The following is a 17842-nucleotide window of genomic DNA, read 5'->3' as shown; positions in this document are numbered from 1 at the left end:
AGCACCAAATGAATCCCAGCCTTCTTTCCCTTTCTCCTTTCCTTTTCCTTCCCTTCCTTAGTATTGCCCGTGTTTGTTAGCCCCCCATGATTTTATCCTGAAACTAATCTTATTTTTAACTTAGGTAAGTCAGATTCTAACTTCTGATGTGTAAAAGATAAATTTCCCTCTCCTGCACATAGAAGGGTTTTAATTTTTTAAATATTTTAATTTTCCATTAATGAACAGTCTGTTAAATATGCACGAAAACTGTTCCTTTACATGTCTTTAAGCTTGAAATTTTTATTACATTTTTAATACTTCCCTTAAATACAAAAAACAACGCCATTAAACTTTACTTATTAAAATGCAAAGCCTAGTGTCTTCTAGCTTTTTGAAGAGCTTTTGTCCATTATATAATCTGTAAAGTAGCCAAGAGTTCCTCAGAAGCAGGACATCATTTAGATTTAAAACAATCATGGCTTGTGTGCAAAATAATGATGTGACATAACCATTCATGGGGAGGCAGCCACAGTTTTACTCTACATAGTGACAGAACTCTTGGATACCTCCAATATTACATTTACCATAAAGACTTGACCAGGGTACCCTAGAACAAAAAAAAGGTTAAGTCATTTTGATTCTACCAAGTAGATTAAGTTGGTATGACTAGAAAGCCAAATGACACAGTTATGAGCATAGACCTTTTATTTTTTCCCAGATGTTTGACAGTGTAAACATACATAAAATACATATTAAAGTTGAGATGCTTTATATTTTGTGCAGTAAATTGAAGCCTTAAAAAGAAAACATTTCATTTAAAAAAAAGAAACTCATTAGTTTTACTTCATTAAGACAGTAAAATAGCAGCAAGTACCAAGACATTGTGCACTTCTTTATTTAAGACGAGTTGCTTCATTTACATCAGAGTCAGAAATGTAAGACTGGCTTTCTTGAATACTTAATATAGCTTGAGTCACTGGTTAGATAGGGGCATATTTTCCCAACTATACATCAGGGAGGAGTGCTTTCATTAATTTCAGAAAATGCAGACCCTTAGCCAGCCAGCATGACCACAGCATTGAGCATTAAGAGAAACGAAGCATTTACTTTCCAAGCACTTGCCACAGAAGAAGGTAAGCGAGTCTTTACATTTGTGGTTGTCTCTTCCCTCCGTAAGTTAAGGGTTGTGCTTTGTTGAGGCATTTCAGAGAAATTATTTGGCATGCCACTAGTAATACTTAGGGTCATGGGTGTTGGGGATGATTTTGTTGAGCTAGTGAGGCTTGTGTTTGTAACCATTCCATCTTGGAGGTGAATAGTTAGAGTTGCAGCTGCTGCTTCATGTGAATTGATCGTTTCTGTGGATGTATCTTCTGGATAGGGCACAAAAGCCTTGTCAGTGCTAGTAAAGGTGGTGTCTTTGCTTAGAGTGGCACCAAACGTTGTTTCCTTTGTTCGATATTGTTTAGGTATTTTGGTCACTTTGGATTGAGTTACCATACTCAGAGAGTTAATGGTGTCCACTGTCTGCATCCCACTTACAGTGAACAAGCTTGAGGTAAATCCAGAAGGTGTAGGGTATATGTTATGTTCCTTCAAAGGTGATATTTGTCTAGAACAGGGAGTCCCTGTTACATGGGCTTTTGTTTCCATCATCCACTTAAGTAAGTAAGTAATGTTTTGTTTATGGTCACATGACCACCTGTTATTGTAAAGGGTTATCTCTTGCAACTGGAAGAGTTGGTCAAAAGCTTGATCTGGAATGAATGTGAACTTATTGTTGTGCAGGTAAAGATGTGTGAGATTTGTCAGGTTTATTAATGTTCCTGGAAGGATTTGTGTCAAGGAATTGTTAGACAGGTCCACAATATGTAGTTTGGAGGGCATGTTGGTTGGAACTGTCCAGAGTTTGTTACTACTGAGGTTGAGAACCTCAAGACTTCTTAGTGTATTTTTAATGAGGACAACCTTTTCCAGCATATTCTTAGAAACATCCAGATATTTAAGGTTCCACTGATAAGCAGTATCAGATTTTTCAAGCAGTTTAATGTTGTTGTTAGCAGCAGACATGTTCCAGAGGGACCGAGGTAACTGAGCAGGCAAGCTTTCAAGCCTGTTGTTTGAAATGTCCAGGGTCCTCAGATTGGTGTACTGGGTTAACTGGTTATGCAGATCAGTAAAGTGGTTATAAGACAGATTTAAATGGATAATATTCTCTTGCAGTCCAGATGGTAATGTAGTCAAGTTTCTGCCTGAACAGTCCACATGCCTGTGCCTCTCGGTGCATATACATTGGAGAGGGCAAATGCATAAAATACCAGGTGTGAGAAACAGAAGGATGAACAGGCTGGGAGACATTTTCAATATCTGATATTCCATCAAAGCCTGGAAACAAACAGATACACCCTTCTTTTAATATGCAAATACAATTAGGCATCTGCATGGGTCAGTTAGCATTAGGCAAAATTTTCAATAAACCTCATTGTTGTTGAGTTCTTTTATAATTGTTCCAGTGATTAAACTAACAAAGCTCCCCTTCATTTATAGTCCAAATGCTTAATCCTTCAATTGGGGCTATGTGATAGAGAGAGACTCTCTCCCCCTACTGTCTTCTGCATTTTCTCATTTATTTTCTCCCTTCTTAGTCTTTCTTATTTATCTTCCCAGAATGTTGATATTATAAAATGGCATTCTCTGCAAATAAAGAGTCGGAATCTTAAGCTATTACTATTTTTGATAATATTCTTCCTTACTCAGATGGGAAAAAATGGCTGTCGTGTCTGTTTTGGTTGTTTTTTTTGGGTTTTTTTTGGTTTTTGTTTTTTGTTTTTTTCAGATCTCTGCAGTAATAAAATAGTCAATGTGTATGTAGGATGAGATTTTATTTAGATATTAAAACAATACTTTGAAATGCATCTTTGTCTTTTCAGGATAAATATATCCTTGCAAAACATTTTAAGGCACTTGAAAAATCTGACCAACACCATACCTTTAAATCTCACATTTTATAAAGTGATTTCTTTTCTGTATATTTCAGTGCCGATTCTAAAGGAAAACAATGTGTATATTTACAAAGTGAATGAATATTAGAAAGAAATCCCTCAACTGACACTGCAGCAAATTTCTGGTGCATGCACTTGCTATTGAATATATATTCAATCCTAACGTTGACTTTCTCTTAAGACAAGGAAAAAGAAAAAAATTCCGAAGTCGATTTTTTACTGATTTAAATAACAGCTTACCATAGTGTTGTCTTCTACATCAGCATCTCATTTTCTCCGGGAAACTTAAGCTTAAAGGTCGCCTTGTTCTGGAAAGTAGGAACCGCTTCTGGCTGTGGGCTGTGCTTGCCTGCTCAGCTGCATTGTGTTGCTGTGAGCTGAAGCTCTGCAACCACCTGATCAGTACCACATAGGAGGACTGCAGAGCTGTCATTGGTGCTGACTCAAATTTATTGCAAGAGGTGCACACGCAACAGAATGGACCAAAAGAAATTTTTTTTTAATTTAGTGTTGAGTGTACCCATATATCTCAGATTTGCTGTAGGATGGAAAACCTCGGGCACATTAGACCTGGCCTTTACTCATTTCTGTGTATTTGAGCTTAGGCTCCACATTTTAACTTTCACCTCGTGAAGAATTTGTGGTTCTTTTTAATGCGCCTACTCTTCATTCATTTTATACATTGAAAAATGTTGAAAATGAATTTGAGCTTCCTTGTGGATGGTTTTCTAAGATATTAGTTTAACTATTTTTAACTCTGCCTTTTTATCTTTTCTAAAATGGTACAATTGTCTTATCACTTTTTAAAATAACATATTACAATCTGTTTAATTTTTTTCTGTACCCCCCCCCCAGCCAAATATGGTGATTATTATATACAGTCAGGTTTTCAAATTTATCAACCACCTAACTGTTCATCTTTTGGAGAAGTACAAAAGTACTTAAATATGATTATTTTGTTTTTATCTTTCTGATACAAGGATTGTTTGACCTAGGCTATGCACAAACGAGGCTACATTTTTTAATGAGCATCTAATTCTTTCAATTATCAGTTCATGTAGTAAAGTAAATGTGTTTTATTTTATGTCTTTTGGGTTAAGGATTTTTTTCTTCATGAAATTACTTTGGTCAGTTGATATGAATACTGTTGTCTCCAGAGACATCTTTGGTACTATATGAATGGCCATTTATTTGATTTTATGTTTTAAGAATAATAGCATAAATTTTAGTTGATTTCTTCAGAATGTTTCACATTTTATCTTTCTGAGAAAATAATTTACATTGTTTTTAAATTACATGAAATAATGTAAAAGGGAAAACTTTCATTAGGGGCTTTATAAAATAAGACCAGATTTATGACAGCTTCTGCTCCACTCTTTAGTGGACTGATAGTGTAAATAATCTGCTAAAACTTGAATCTAATTTCTAGAATAGCCAGTTTACCTTAGAAAAGAAAACAAAGTCATGACATTTTCTTTACCAAATTGTTACCATTTAAAAACCAGCAATTATTAGCACGTTACATGTAAGGAAAATCTCTTTATGCCTATTTACTAAATCCTTTGTTTTTCTCTAAATTACATTTGCCATTTTTTAACCCCAAAGTTTACCCTAAATAGAATTTATTGTATTAAAAATTGAAGTTTATTTTCTTAGAAAAGAAACTATACTCTAGGAGTCATCTTTTGTATGAGATTAATGTTCCTCAAAAAGTACCTACATTTTAAAAGTCTGAAGTGTTAGAAATTTACTATTGATTAGATACTTTATTCCCACTTTACTTTGAGGGTTCAGCCTTGGACTCTTAATAAGATTCTTTCTATGGATTTCAGAAACCAGTCATCAGTCTTAGTGCTTAAAAATAATGCGTTAAAAATACAACATTCAGCAATATTGTTGTGGAAATAAGGAATGATTGTTTTGACATTTAGGTTTCTTCCATTTCAGCTTCTGTGTATGTTAAACTTCAAGGGATGTGACTGAGGGTCAGTTTACCAAACACTTAAATCTCTCCTTTTAATTTTAGGAAGTCTCATTACATCCATGTGGATGTAGAGTTCTCCAGTTCCATTATACTTATTGGTGTTTTTGTTTGAAAGAAAGAACATGTTATTTCATTATGGATCATATGAATTAGGGTTTAGGCTGTATCGAGATCAGATTTTGCAGCATATAATAGAAAATTCCAATATAATAGTAGTGGCAACGTTTCTTATTTCAAGTTTGGGGACATACCAAATTGCTTCTGTTATTCAAAGACTATTGTAAAATTCTCAAAAAGAAAAAGAGGGTGGAAGTATTGCCTACAGCCATACAGCCCTGAATGTGCCAGATACTCGTCTAATCTCAGAAGCTAAGCGGGGTCAGGCCTGGTTAGTACTTGGATGGGAGAAAAAGGGGGGAGTTCATTTTAGTGTGCTTGAATCGTAACCATCTGTCCGTATGATTTTAGAAGTTCTCATGAAATAAAACAATAGTATATTACATTACTCCAAATAATAATAATAATTTTTTGTAGGCTTAAGTGTTTGTTACAACTTATTTTAGATGTTATTCAGACACATTACATTTTAGATAAGTCAAATATTCTAGACTAAGCAGTAAATTAACTTACATATTCTTTTGTGAAGCACACCGTTCTAGGATGCATTACCCCAACATTGTGAAAGGTATAACAAATTACCTACCAGGGCACAACTATCCCATATTAAATCAACAGTTTGGAAACTCAATCAGTTTATCTTTGTTACTTAAGTTGATAACATTTGTTGTGCTTATTTGAGAGTAGAAGTATTATATTCTCTATTTTTGGTAACATAGTTGGCTATTCAGACTGAACTTACTGCTGAAAACAGCTAAGAGTAGTGAATAAAGTATTTTAAAAGCATGGAAGAACTGACAAGATAGAAATTATCAGGTCAAAATTCAAGTGAATCAATCCTTTCTCCTACCTCACCACCCTTTTCCCCCCGTGTCACGGGCTTGTTGCCAAAACTCAGTCACTTGTTCCCTAGAATGTCCCTCATCTGGATTTATCTGTTTGCTTCCTTGTGAAGATTTAATTTGTTCCTCTATCCCCCATATTTCCTATAAATGGTTTCTAACAGCATTAACATAATTGCTTATTTGTATCATCCTATAATAGTTTCAAAATAATACTAGTATTGCTACAGATACTTAGATTACAGACTACTGAATAAAGTTTAAGACTCTTTGCAGCCTTATTTGTTCTTAGAATACATTTCACTAAAGATGTATAATCAATTCTGTGTCCTAATGCACCTTGAAATAATTGTTTTCTCTATATTTTTATATCACCAACTTTACATAAATTTAGCTTCATTTGTTTCAGTTACTTATCAATTTTTAGGGACTGCTTTAGTCAAAACTGTATAACAAGGTATATTCAGGGAAATCTTGCTTCTCTATCCCCTCCACCCTATTCCCTTCCTCCTCTTATTGGTGACTATTTTTATTAGCTTTTGGTTGTATCTTAACAGTATTTCTTTTTGAAAAAGAACAAAAATATGTATGTATGTATCATATGTTCTTATCCCCGCCCCTCCTCATATAAAAGGTTGCATACTAAGTAGACTGCTACACATCTTCTTTTTTTCTTAATAATATATCTTGAAGATCACTCCATGCCAGCATACAGGGATCTTTCACATTTATTTCATGATGCATAGTACTCCATTTGGGAGTGTACCATGGTTTATTAACCAGTGCCCTGTTGATGGGCATCTGGGTTGTTTCCAGACTTTTGCTGTTACAGATAGTGCCACAGTGAATACCCTTGCGCCTGCCTAAGTAATTTTATATTTTGTCCAATGAGTCTTTGAGAAAAATTTCTGTAAGTAGGATTGCTGAGTAAAACGGTAAGCGCGTTTGGAAATTTTCTAGATATTACCATATATTGACTACACCATTTCGCAGTTCCACCAACAGTATATCAGGGTGTCTAGTTCTGTAGAGCCTCACCGTAGACTTTGTTGCTGAACTTTTGGATTTATTTCCATCTGATGGGTAATGTATCTCAGTTTAATTTTAAATGCATCTTTTTTATTATAAGAAAAGTTGTATATCTTTATGTATGTTTTTAAGGATCATTTAAATTTTTCTTCTGTGACTGTCTTTTATATGTTTTGCATGGTTTTTTTTCTAGTGTGTTGTGGGTATCTCCCCCACCCCCAATCTGTATTTAGGTTTTTTAAACTTTAGGGATATTAGCCCTTTGTCTTAACTTAAGTTGCACATTTTTTCCCCAGTTTGTCCTTTGTCTTTTGACAAAGGTATGTTTTTTCTTTTTTAATGGTGTTTGTTTGTTTTACATTTAAAAGTTTTATGTAATTGGACTTCCTTTTTTTTTTTTTTAATTAATGCTTCTGGATTTTGAGTCTCAACTAGGAAGGTTTGTCCCACTTTCAGATTATAAAGGAATTCACTCATATTTCTTCTATTTTTTTATATAATTTTATATAATTTCATGTTTTATATTTATATCTCTGATTTATTTGGTGTTTATTCCAATGTAGTATGAAGTATGGATCCAGTTTCATCTTTTTCCAAGTACCTATCCAGTTGTCCCAATACTGATTTGAGATTTGAGTCTGTTTCTGGACTTTCCATTCTGTACCATTGATCTGTCTAATCATGTACTAATATCGCAGTGTTTTACTTATAGGTGCCCATATATTTTGCTACTTTACTTTTTGTTCAGAACTAAGTAATAACAACAATTAGAGTCACTCTCATCTAATTCATTGTGTTGCCCACCACCAACACCAAATGGAATACATGTGTGATAAATGTATGTTGCAATGTGTGAGGTAGCTGCTCTTTGGTCCTATGTTAGTGAAAAGAATGCTGAACCAGGAGTCAGGGAACAAACTCAGCTTTCACTACCACTTCTAAGCAAGTCACTTACTCTCTCTGGGCCTGTTTTCTCAGCATTTAACAAATAAAAGGAGCTGAACTAGATGGTCTTGAGGGTTGTTCTGAATCTGGTTAATGGGATCTGGTAAGAGCACCACTGGTGTGTAGTATGTAGTTCAGTCTACCTTTTATTCCCCTGTGCCTTGTCCTTTTGCCGTAGCCATGAAATAAACTTTGTCTTCTGAATCCTGCTTCTTTAGTCTTTCTGTAGGTTTTTCTTTGTTCCAGCATTTTCTTTTCTCCTGTGTTTCTTTAGCTTGCATTTCTTTCTGCTGATTAGGCAAGGATTGCCACTGTTTGGCTGCTCAGCTTCCACTGACCTCAGTGGGGAAAAATTGCATTCAGTAAATAGGAATTACTTTCCCCCTGGCAGAGAATTTCCTAAAAAACAAAAAGCAGCTGCTGACAGGAGTCTGTTCTTCTGTTGTATAAAAAACAGAAGGAGAAAAGCTGCCTCTATAGTGTTTGAAGAAATCAGACGTGACTATGACCAGGTCATCAGCTCTTGATTTGTCTATGAGGGTTGGTATTTCCCAATACTTCTCCTTCAAGAGGTCAGGAAAGAAAGTGATGAAATAGAAGAGCAAAAGTGTGGAAAGAGCCCGTTAGGTAACAATCCTATATGTAAAACAAGAAAGGTTATGATGATTTAAGGCATGTCAAAGTCTTGACCAAATATAAAAACTTTATACCTTATTTACCCTAACTAGGATACTTAAAATTCCAACGAATAAGAGGAGATTCTTAACCTCCTAATTGTTGCTAAATAAATTAACCTCAAAAATGGTAAGTTTGAAAAATACATGAAAGAACTTTTTAATGTGGAAGACAGAGGAAAACCAATGTAATATGACAGTAAACATCATGCTTATTCAAGAAAAATAAGAAGTGCAAAGGAAGTGTGTCTGCAGATAAAAAGTTTTAAGAGTCAGTCAGGGACTCCTCTAAAGATTTAAAGGGAACATTGTATATAAAATCTCCGTGTCCAAAAGTCTGCTAGTTTTTATTAAGATGGAGCTTTATTGGTTTCTTGAACACCAGTGCTGCCAGTAAGTGCTATATTTTATTCTGAAAAATCCCAGAACTATGAGAGGTTCTCCAAGGGTAGGTTACCACTGTGGCCTCCGTCTTTCATTCTAAGTGACTGTCCCCCGAGTTCGGGTGCGGTAAGGCGGGAGAATGTGCGCTTTTGGGCAGAGGAGCACTTCTGCAGGCACGGGCTGGCATCTCCACGAGGATCAGCCAGTGGACTCTCTCCGTCTTAACTTTGACAAAGGTTGGGCCCGCCCCTACTCTGATAACTCAGATTTATCACTTGTCAGGTAATGAATAAAAGATGAAATTCTGTGTAAGAAAGGTAGTTTAAGAGTTTTTTAAAGTTGAGAACCATCTGTATTTTGATACAATCCTTTTTTCCTGAAAAAAGTCATCTGGATTTGGAATGAAGCCATAGAGGTTTGGTTTTTTGTTTTTTGTTTTTTCTTTTATAAGATTTCATTTTTGGGGGGGTGCTTGAGGCATATAAAGAAACTTTGAGAATTCCCTGGCAGTCCAGTGGTTAGGACTCCACACTTTCACTGCCGAGGGCCCGGGTTCAATCCCTGGTCACAGAACTAAGATCCCGCAAGCTGTGCAGCACAGCCAAAAAAAAAGAAGAAGAAACTTTTTTAAGTGGCTAGTTCTAAACTTTGTGTTCCCCCAACAAGATAGGAAAATGTCTGCATTTTATGGTGTGTGCTCATATTTTTTTCAGAGTAAATGTCCCCAACTCATCCCCCCAATTTGATGCTTTAATATGTTTGTCTGACAGTTTCCAATGAGAGCTAAAAGGAAATTTATTCTCAAATAGACATGCATTTTAATCTCTCATCCCCACAAACTTGGAATATTTATTTAATACCCGAGGTATTAATTTAAAACTTACAGTTTTGTTTAAAACTTGGAGTATATATTTAAATTCTCTCACACACACTCTCCCTCAAACTTTGAAATGGAAAAATAAAATTTTATTTATTCAAGGTAAATTTATACACAGCTTTTCAGGAAAAAAATATCTATTGCGTAATAATAAGTATATGTAGATTGCTTGTTTCCAAAATGGCTAAGTTATTGATACACATACCATCCACATATGTAAAATGTACTGTACATTAAAGTTAGGGCCTATAGCCAGTAAATAGACCACTGTTATATAATTTTTTTTAAAAGTTCCACTTATGCACATAGGCTTTGAGCAGATTTCAGGTAGTTCCCGAATAAAAATCAAAATTGGCTACCAATTGCCATTTAATGTATTTCATCACGTGAAGAAAAACAAAAGATTGGAGTCCTTTGAGAAGAAGAGAAAATCAGCTAAAAAGCAAGTAGTAGTTATAACAGTTCGGCAGGTGGGGGTGGCAGGGATTCATTGAGATTTTGATCAGAGTCAGGAGGACTAGGGAACTGCTGACACTGGATCTCCTGGTTTGTCATAAAATCTCCTAGAGGCAGGGTCAAGTTAAGTGAGTCAGGGGGAGGTGGAAATGACTGTTTGAACTCAGAATCATGATCTTCACAGACTTGATTGAGGCAGTCCAGAGATGGTGGGAGATTGGTGGAATCATTTGGAAGAGGAGATACAGTTGTCACTGTGGGTCTGTCAGATTGGTTACTCTCCTGTCCTTCCAAATCAAGAAGGGGAGGAGGTGGTGGAGGCGGATCTACATCATCTGAAGAGGAAACAGCAGTGCCAATTGTTGATCCATCAGCACTATCTTCTGATGTACCATTTGCTTGATCTTTTATTTTCTCTGTTTTGGGAGTGTTAGAATCTTCAATGTTTTCATTTGATTCAAACAACTTAATTTCTAAGTCATCTGCTAAAAGTGTGCTTTTGCTTGGTTTCCAGGCCGTAAGTGAAACAATTGATGTACGTTTTGGGAACACTTCATTTTCTCTAATGTTATCCAGACATACGTCAGGGGTTTCACCATCAGCAAATGGAGACCTACCTGCCCAATTTTGATCATTTAACACTGGTTTTCGCAAGCATTTCCACAATACAATCATGATTATAGCTACCACCATGGAAGTCAGAACTAAACCAATTAATATGACCACTGTTGAATTAGAATTGGTTTTCTGTGGGCTCTTGTTTTTAGTGGTAGTTTCTAGGTTGAATCCTGGTGTCCTCCTAGGTGAACTTTTGACAGTTGGTGTTGGTTGTATGGATAGATTATGAGCAGTTGGTAGTATTGATTTTCTAGAGGAGGTGTGGGTAGATGATGGTTGTTGAGTGGGAGTATAGACAGATGGTGGTGGTTGTCTGGTAGAAGAATGGGCAGATGTTGATCGTTGTCTGGCAGAGGTGAACACAGGTCGTGCTGTTCCTTGGGAGGAGGTGTTGGCCATTGGTTTTGGTTTGCTGGTGACATTATAGGCAAGAGGTTGTCCAGCAGAAGTATGTGCTGCTGGTTTCCCAGAAGACACATAGACAGCTGGTGTTGGTTGTCCAGCGGCAACTTCGGCAGTTGTTATTGGTTGTCCAGAAGAAAGGTTGTTGAATTGTGTTGGCTGACCCGAAGGATTCTCTATTGTGCTTTGAGAATTAGCCGAGACATATGGCCTTGATGATCTAAGTAAAGTAGACTGTGGTTGCTTCTCTGTTGTAGTTGCTTCTGTCTCTGAGAAAAAAATATCGTTCAGATGTCCACAAAACAAAATTATGGTGAAATATTTGGGATCCATTTCAGAATGTTTCCTCTTTACCAGTAGTTTTATAATAAAAGAAAGAAAGAAAATTAGATATCATTTACTATCTGGCATAAAGTAGGTAGGTACTTGATGAGTATTTATCTTTCCTAATTTAGACTTGATACACTATAGGCTAATGTGATCAACTCTTAAATATACTCTAATTTATCATATAACATTTGGAATTCATAGGCAGTGATCTCTCTTAATTCTTTCATAAGATCTGTACTTGGCCCTGCTGCCCCTGTAGGTTTATTACATTTCAGTCCTTCGTTTCACAGTCATACATCTCAAATGCCTAGGCTCTATATGCTGGTACCATGTGTGTGCATGCTACTTTTTCCTCTGTTTACTACTAGAAATACATTGATCCTGCTGCCTCGAAGGACACCATTAACCGTCTATCACCTAATCCAGTGGTCTTTTCTTTCTCTTTTTTTCCTGTCTTGATCACATTTGACACTGTTGATTGCTCCTTCACTGCTATTCGAGTAGCTCTTTGTAGTCATCTTTCTTTCATGCTTATCTCACTAGCTCCTGTCTTTCTCTTGCATCCTAAATATGGTACTTGATAACTTGATATGTATTCTGTCCTCACTCTTAACTACTTTTCTTAATCCTGAATCTGTAAGGTTTCAGCTCTTACCTTTATGCTCTAACTCCCAAACCTGTATGTCCAGCCTAAATTTCCTTAATTCTTGTTCCATCTGTGTGACTTCTTGGTGGACATTTCCATGTATATATCTCACTATCAGCAAATTGAACATATTAAAAACAGTATTCATCTTCATCTCGATAGTGACTCCTGTCCTAACTTCTCTATTTTTGTTAATGGTACTACCTTTGTGAGTTTCTCATGCACAGAGTCTATGGTATTAAGTAATCTTTGCAGCTGCATCAGTGTCCAGCACAGCGTCTTTATACTAGGACCTCGTATTTTTAAAGGATTCAATTCAACTCATAGTCCTAGGCTCAAAATCCTAAAGTGCTCTTTGAATCTGCTTGAGTAAGTAGTCTTGCTGCTGCTTTCACTTATTAATTGATAAACACCACCATTGTGTCAGGCCCTGTTCTGGTTTAGGAGATAGCCCCCCCCCCCCAATTTTTTTTTAAGTTTCTATTGGTAGAAACAATAAATAAATAAATACAATAATCTGATAAGTTTTCTCACAAAGGTATGCAGAAGATGCACAGAGGAACTAAGCTAGCCTGGGAGGGCTTCAGGGAAGGTTTCTCAGAGAAGTAAAACTTGAACTGAATCTTGAAAGGTCTGTAAGAATTAATTAAGCAAATAAAATATTCCAGCCAGGGGAACAACATAAGGGCCTAAGAAAAGAAGTCATGTCTATAAGTTTGTGGGATGTGGCAGATGCTAAAACTTGAAGAGTTTTAAGTTCCAGTTCTACTTCTACCACCTAACTACCTATCTAACCATGAGAACTAGTCACTTAATCTCTCCTGTTCTCAAATGCCTTCTCTCTCAAGTGAGGACAGTTTTCAGCTCTGTGTGTAATATTCTTGTTTTGCACATCATTAAACATAATGGTAACTATTTGGTTATTTCTTAACATTAGGGAAAGGAACATCTCAGGGTTTTAGATCCTGGTCTATATGATTTGAAACTATAGTTTTTCTCTGATTTTTAGGCCAATCTGAGAGAGATTTGATGGTCTGTGCAAGATACAGTAATAGGAGAAGAACAACTCCCTCAAGTTTTGCAAATAGATTTTTCAACATATTTGAGTAGTTTTCATTGCTTACTCCTCTGCCACTCGGTACACAGTAGAAGAAAAGACGTGATTTTTTTCCTGTACAGTCTCTTTATTTTCTCTGTAATACTTCAAGCCTAAATTTTAACATATTTCTCCTTTAAACCCCCTGCACACTGCTGATGAATTAGTCTTCTTACAAGCGTGTATGATCAGGTTACTGTTCCCTTGCTTGAGAGTTCCCCATTGCTGTCAAGATAAAAATGCTAAACTGAATTCTCTTCCACCTGGCTCGAGTTTACCAGTCCAGATTCATATCTCATGACTGAAACTTCTCATTCCTCATCTTACATACTTCCTGAACACACACTTTTTTTTTTTCTTAAACAGGCACTTTTCATTATGCTATTTTTCACCCTCTGAGAGTGTGTTCTTTTTTCCAAACCCAGCCTCTTCCCCCTCTGGCTGCCTAACTGAACCTGTCCTCGTCTGTCAGACCTCAGCTTAAATTCCCTTCTTAGACCAAATTCTCTGTGACTGACCACAGCCCAAAGAGCTCAGCCATTCCCTGAATCCCCGAAGTTCTTGTTATCGTTATAGTTCCTTAGATAATTCTTCATGTATGTAGCTCACTCACGCTTCTTTTCTCTTAAATAATTGTGTTTTTTAAATTACTTCTAACATTTTCTTTTTATTATCCCCACCCCCCAAGCAAGATTTTAAAGAACCGTGAAGAAGGCAGAAAGAAACAAAGAAAATTCCTTATCTAGAACGTCCTATGTGTTGCACCATCTCAGGTGTTTTACATACTTCATTTCATTTAACCTTTAAATAACTCTGAGAAAGATGGAGTAATCCTTGATTTATAGATAAAGAGACAAATTCAAACGCTTTAAGCAATTTGCCAAATGTTATATCATTATTAGTGACAGATTGGGAATTTATACCCAGGACCATCTGATTCCAAAGCATATGCTCTATTCTACTACCCCCAAACTGCCTCATGTTTTTATATTTTGATTCCTTTACAGCAGAGTGCTGTATATGTTAGCAGCTCAGTAAACGCTTAACCTATGTTGGGCTTCTTGGTTCTTTTCCATGTCAATTTTTCACTGTTTATTAATACTTCTATACCAGAATGTAAGCAGAGACGGTGAAATCTGAGTTATTAAATTATGCTTTATATCAACTTTGCAAAAGGTTTAATAAGGAAAAAATTTGAAACTTTTGGCGTAAATATGGGAATTTAAATCATCTCTAGTTGGTTATCATCCATGCAATTCCCACCTCCTATTCTTACAGATTACCCCTTCCCCCCAAAAAAGGCCTCATTGGAAAGTGTTATTCTTTAGAGTTTCACTTTAGTTTTCAAAAAATGCCATCCAAAGCAACAGAAAACATAGGCCATGAATTGTCTTTGCCAAAACATGTTTCTTCTTTTGTGACTTTTCTTAAATTTTTTTTAAAAACCCACACAGTTCCTTCTTTCAGTTAGCTGAAAAAGACATTAGAGAAGGAAAGAACCCAAATAGGAACATAATTATAAGCCCAGTTTAGTCTGTAAGATCAATTTTGATAGGTTCATAGCCTCTTTTGTCAGTAGGAACGTCGTAGACCTTCAGTGTATGAGATTTGCCACTTGTCATTTAAGGGTTACAGCAATATTAACACCAAATGCTATTTTTCACCTATCCTACTCCTTTCTCCAACTCCTCAGTTAGCTATCTAACCTCCTAGGGTCTGCTACGTCAGAATACTAGAATGTCTTAGAATTCTACTACAGCAATTCAGAATAGTCCAGAAAAAAGGAACAGGATTTTAAAAAAGAATAAATAGGGGGTATAATAGTGAAGAAACTGGCTTTCTTTTCTAGTTCAGAGACAGTGAGGCCAGTTTTATTACCAATGCAGAAAGTTATTTAACATTTGTATTTTAAATATATATATATAAGCCATGTGTACCTGAAATACCAACATTGCTTCTGCAGGCAAAGAAGGTAGAAAGAAAGAACCATATGGGGCAGGGGAGTAAAAAGGAGGAGAAAATGTTGGCTAGGATGAAATGAAAGAGGAATATAAAGAAATACAAAATAACACAAAGGAGAAAAATAAAGCAAAACTTAGAGTAAGCAGCAAATACATGGAAAAGGGGAAGGTAAATTGATTAGAGAAGGTATTGAAGAAAAGTTAATAAAAAAGCTGAAGAATAAATAGTGATTATGTATTTAGCAAGAAGTTAGGGTAGAAGGTTAAAGTGAACAAAACTAGACGTTGGGGGAGAAGATTGAAGTAGAAGAAAGAAGGAACCACAAAATGCTGCTCTCCGTCTTTGCGGATACAGGGAACCAGCAAAGAGGAACGATCTTCCCAAAATGGAGGACAGGACTTAAATCACCCACCTTCTCAAACTCACTTACCTTTCATTTCAGGCTCTCCTATCTGTTCTAAGTATCCTTAAGATTCCCCACCTCCCTTTTTTTCCTGTCACTACCCAGAAGCATACTTGTTAATTACTCTAAATAACCTATGCACAATCTATATAGCATTTTTCTAGAAATCCCTTAGTCTGCTGCTCTGGGAAACCCTGAATTTGTCTACCTTTACACGGCAGTATTTTGCTCATTATTTTAGGTTTGGACTTTGAGGTTTAAGTTTGTGATTTTGGTCCTTTGTTTTTCCTGAATATAGAACATTTTTTAAAAAGAAGGAAAAAATCAGCAGTTTTAACTAAGCATTTTAAAGGCAGTTATAGTGAAGTAGGAGTCCCCATATATTAGACATGTTCTCATAAATACAATGCATAAGTACATAAAGGATTTAGCATTTAAAATTGATGCTAAGTTGGATATGATCTCTCTTGTCTTTTAAGGGGAATCAAGGAGATTTGGATAGCATATCCTAGACAAGGCAAGTGTAGGTAGCAGTATCAAAAATATCATTTGAATTTCGGTTACTTTGATATAATGTTATAATATAATAGATTAAAATTTAGTGTATCTAAATTTTATTGTATCTCCAACTAGTAATGTTATGAAACCAGAAAAGGAAGAACACAGCAGTTCCGTATCTTGAGGAAAGGCAGAAAGGGAAATTAACTTTGAACTATGATAGGAATTATTTGATGACTATTTTTTATCAATAGTAATAGCTACCATTTACTGAGTACATGCCAAATGTTCGGCACTATCCTATTTTTTTTTTAATTAATTTATTTATTTATGGCTGTGTTGGGTCATCGCCTCTGTGCGAGGACTTTCTCCAGTTGTGGCAAGCGGGGGCCACTCCTCATCGCGGTGCGTGGGCCCCCCACCATAGCGGCCTCTCTTGTTGCGGAGCACATGCTCCAGACACGCAGGCTCAGCAATCGTGGCCCACGGGCCCAGTTGCTCCGCGGCATGTGGGATCCTCCCAGACCAGGGCTCGAACCCGTGTCCCCTGCATTGGCAGGCAGACTCTCAACCACTGCGCCACCAGGGAAGCCCGGCACTATCCTATTGTAATGAGCAAGGTGATGTTATCATCATCTTACAGATAAAGCTGAGGCACAGAGAAGTTGGGTGACTTGCCAAAGTGTCACAGCTCTAAACAGTGGCACTGATACAGAAACCAGTCAGTCCTGTACTAGAGCTCTTTCCTTCTGTTTACATTCGTAGTAAAATTATGAAATAGGAATGCTTTATGAGGGAAGGAGATGTGAGCTCTCTGGGAACAGATATGTAAGGAACTTTTGGAGTTAAGAGTTGTATAATAGGTTGGACAAGAACGACCAGGAAGCCATTTTAGCCCTGTGACTATGGAAACAGCTATGGGAGTTTTGAATGGTTAGCCTATAAGCTGTCATATTTGAGGTGATTTTTAAAGATTGGACATTGACAGGCATCAGATTTATATTTAACAAATTCAGACTTAATTCAGAATTCATAATTTCCTTCTGAGTAGAATTATATAGGCATTAGTTGAAAAACACAAGCACTATTAAACTCTACACTTGAGACTGACCCTTTAAAAATATATAGACAGGACTTCCCTGGTGGCGCAGTGGTTAAGAATCCGCCTGCCAATGCAGGGGACACGGGTTCGAGCCCTGGTCCGGGAAGATCCCACATGCTGCGGAGCAACTAAGCCCGTGCACCACAACTACTGAGCCTGCACTCTAGAGCCCGTGAGCCACAAGTACTGAGCCCACGTGCCACAAATACTGAGCCCGCATGTCATAACTACTGAAGCCCGCATGCCTAGAGCCCGTGCTCCGCAACAAGAGAAGCCACCGCAATGAGAAGTCCGAGCACTGCAACGAAGAGTAGCCCCTGCTCGCCGCAACTAGAGAAAGCCTGCGCGCAGCAACAAAGACCCAACGCAGCCAAAAATAAATAAATAAATAAATAAATTAAATATTTTAAAAATATGTGTGTATATGTGTGTATATATATATATATATATATATAGACAAGTCTTGTCAAAAAAAAGAGATACAAATCTTTAT

The 17842-nt window shown here is 36.6% G+C and overlaps 3 protein-coding genes across 11 annotated transcripts in view; 1 reads left to right on the top strand and 2 right to left on the bottom strand.

Moving 5' to 3' along the window:
* Window positions 1-17842, bottom strand: part of EVI2B (ecotropic viral integration site 2B) — a 449729-nt gene that overhangs the window by 17371 nt on the left and 414516 nt on the right. The window contains exon 2 of the mRNA XM_082442288.1: window positions 3225-16845. Within this exon, the coding sequence (XP_082298414.1) occupies window positions 10290-11645 (1356 nt within the window). The 5' untranslated portion in view covers window positions 11646-16845 and the 3' untranslated portion in view covers window positions 3225-10289. The remainder of the gene's footprint in view (window positions 1-3224; window positions 16846-17842) is intronic.
* Window positions 1-17842, top strand: part of NF1 (neurofibromin 1) — a 254686-nt gene that overhangs the window by 177544 nt on the left and 59300 nt on the right. The gene's annotated exons all lie outside the window — the stretch shown is intronic.
* OMG (oligodendrocyte myelin glycoprotein) lies at window positions 854-3313 on the bottom strand. Its single transcript, XM_082442289.1, has 2 exons — window positions 3225-3313; window positions 854-2367 (listed from the first exon to the last, which is right to left on the bottom strand). Exons 1-2 carry the CDS (start codon window positions 3225-3227, stop codon window positions 1036-1038), a joined length of 1335 nt encoding a protein of 444 aa, XP_082298415.1. The 5' UTR covers window positions 3228-3313; the 3' UTR covers window positions 854-1035.

Source organism: Balaenoptera physalus (genome assembly GCF_965194825.1).
Source record: "Balaenoptera physalus genome assembly, chromosome: 20".
Taxonomy (NCBI): domain Eukaryota; kingdom Metazoa; phylum Chordata; class Mammalia; order Artiodactyla; family Balaenopteridae; genus Balaenoptera; species Balaenoptera physalus.
The sequence above is the reverse complement of the archived record's forward strand: the minus strand, read 5'-3'. Positions and strand labels throughout refer to the sequence as shown.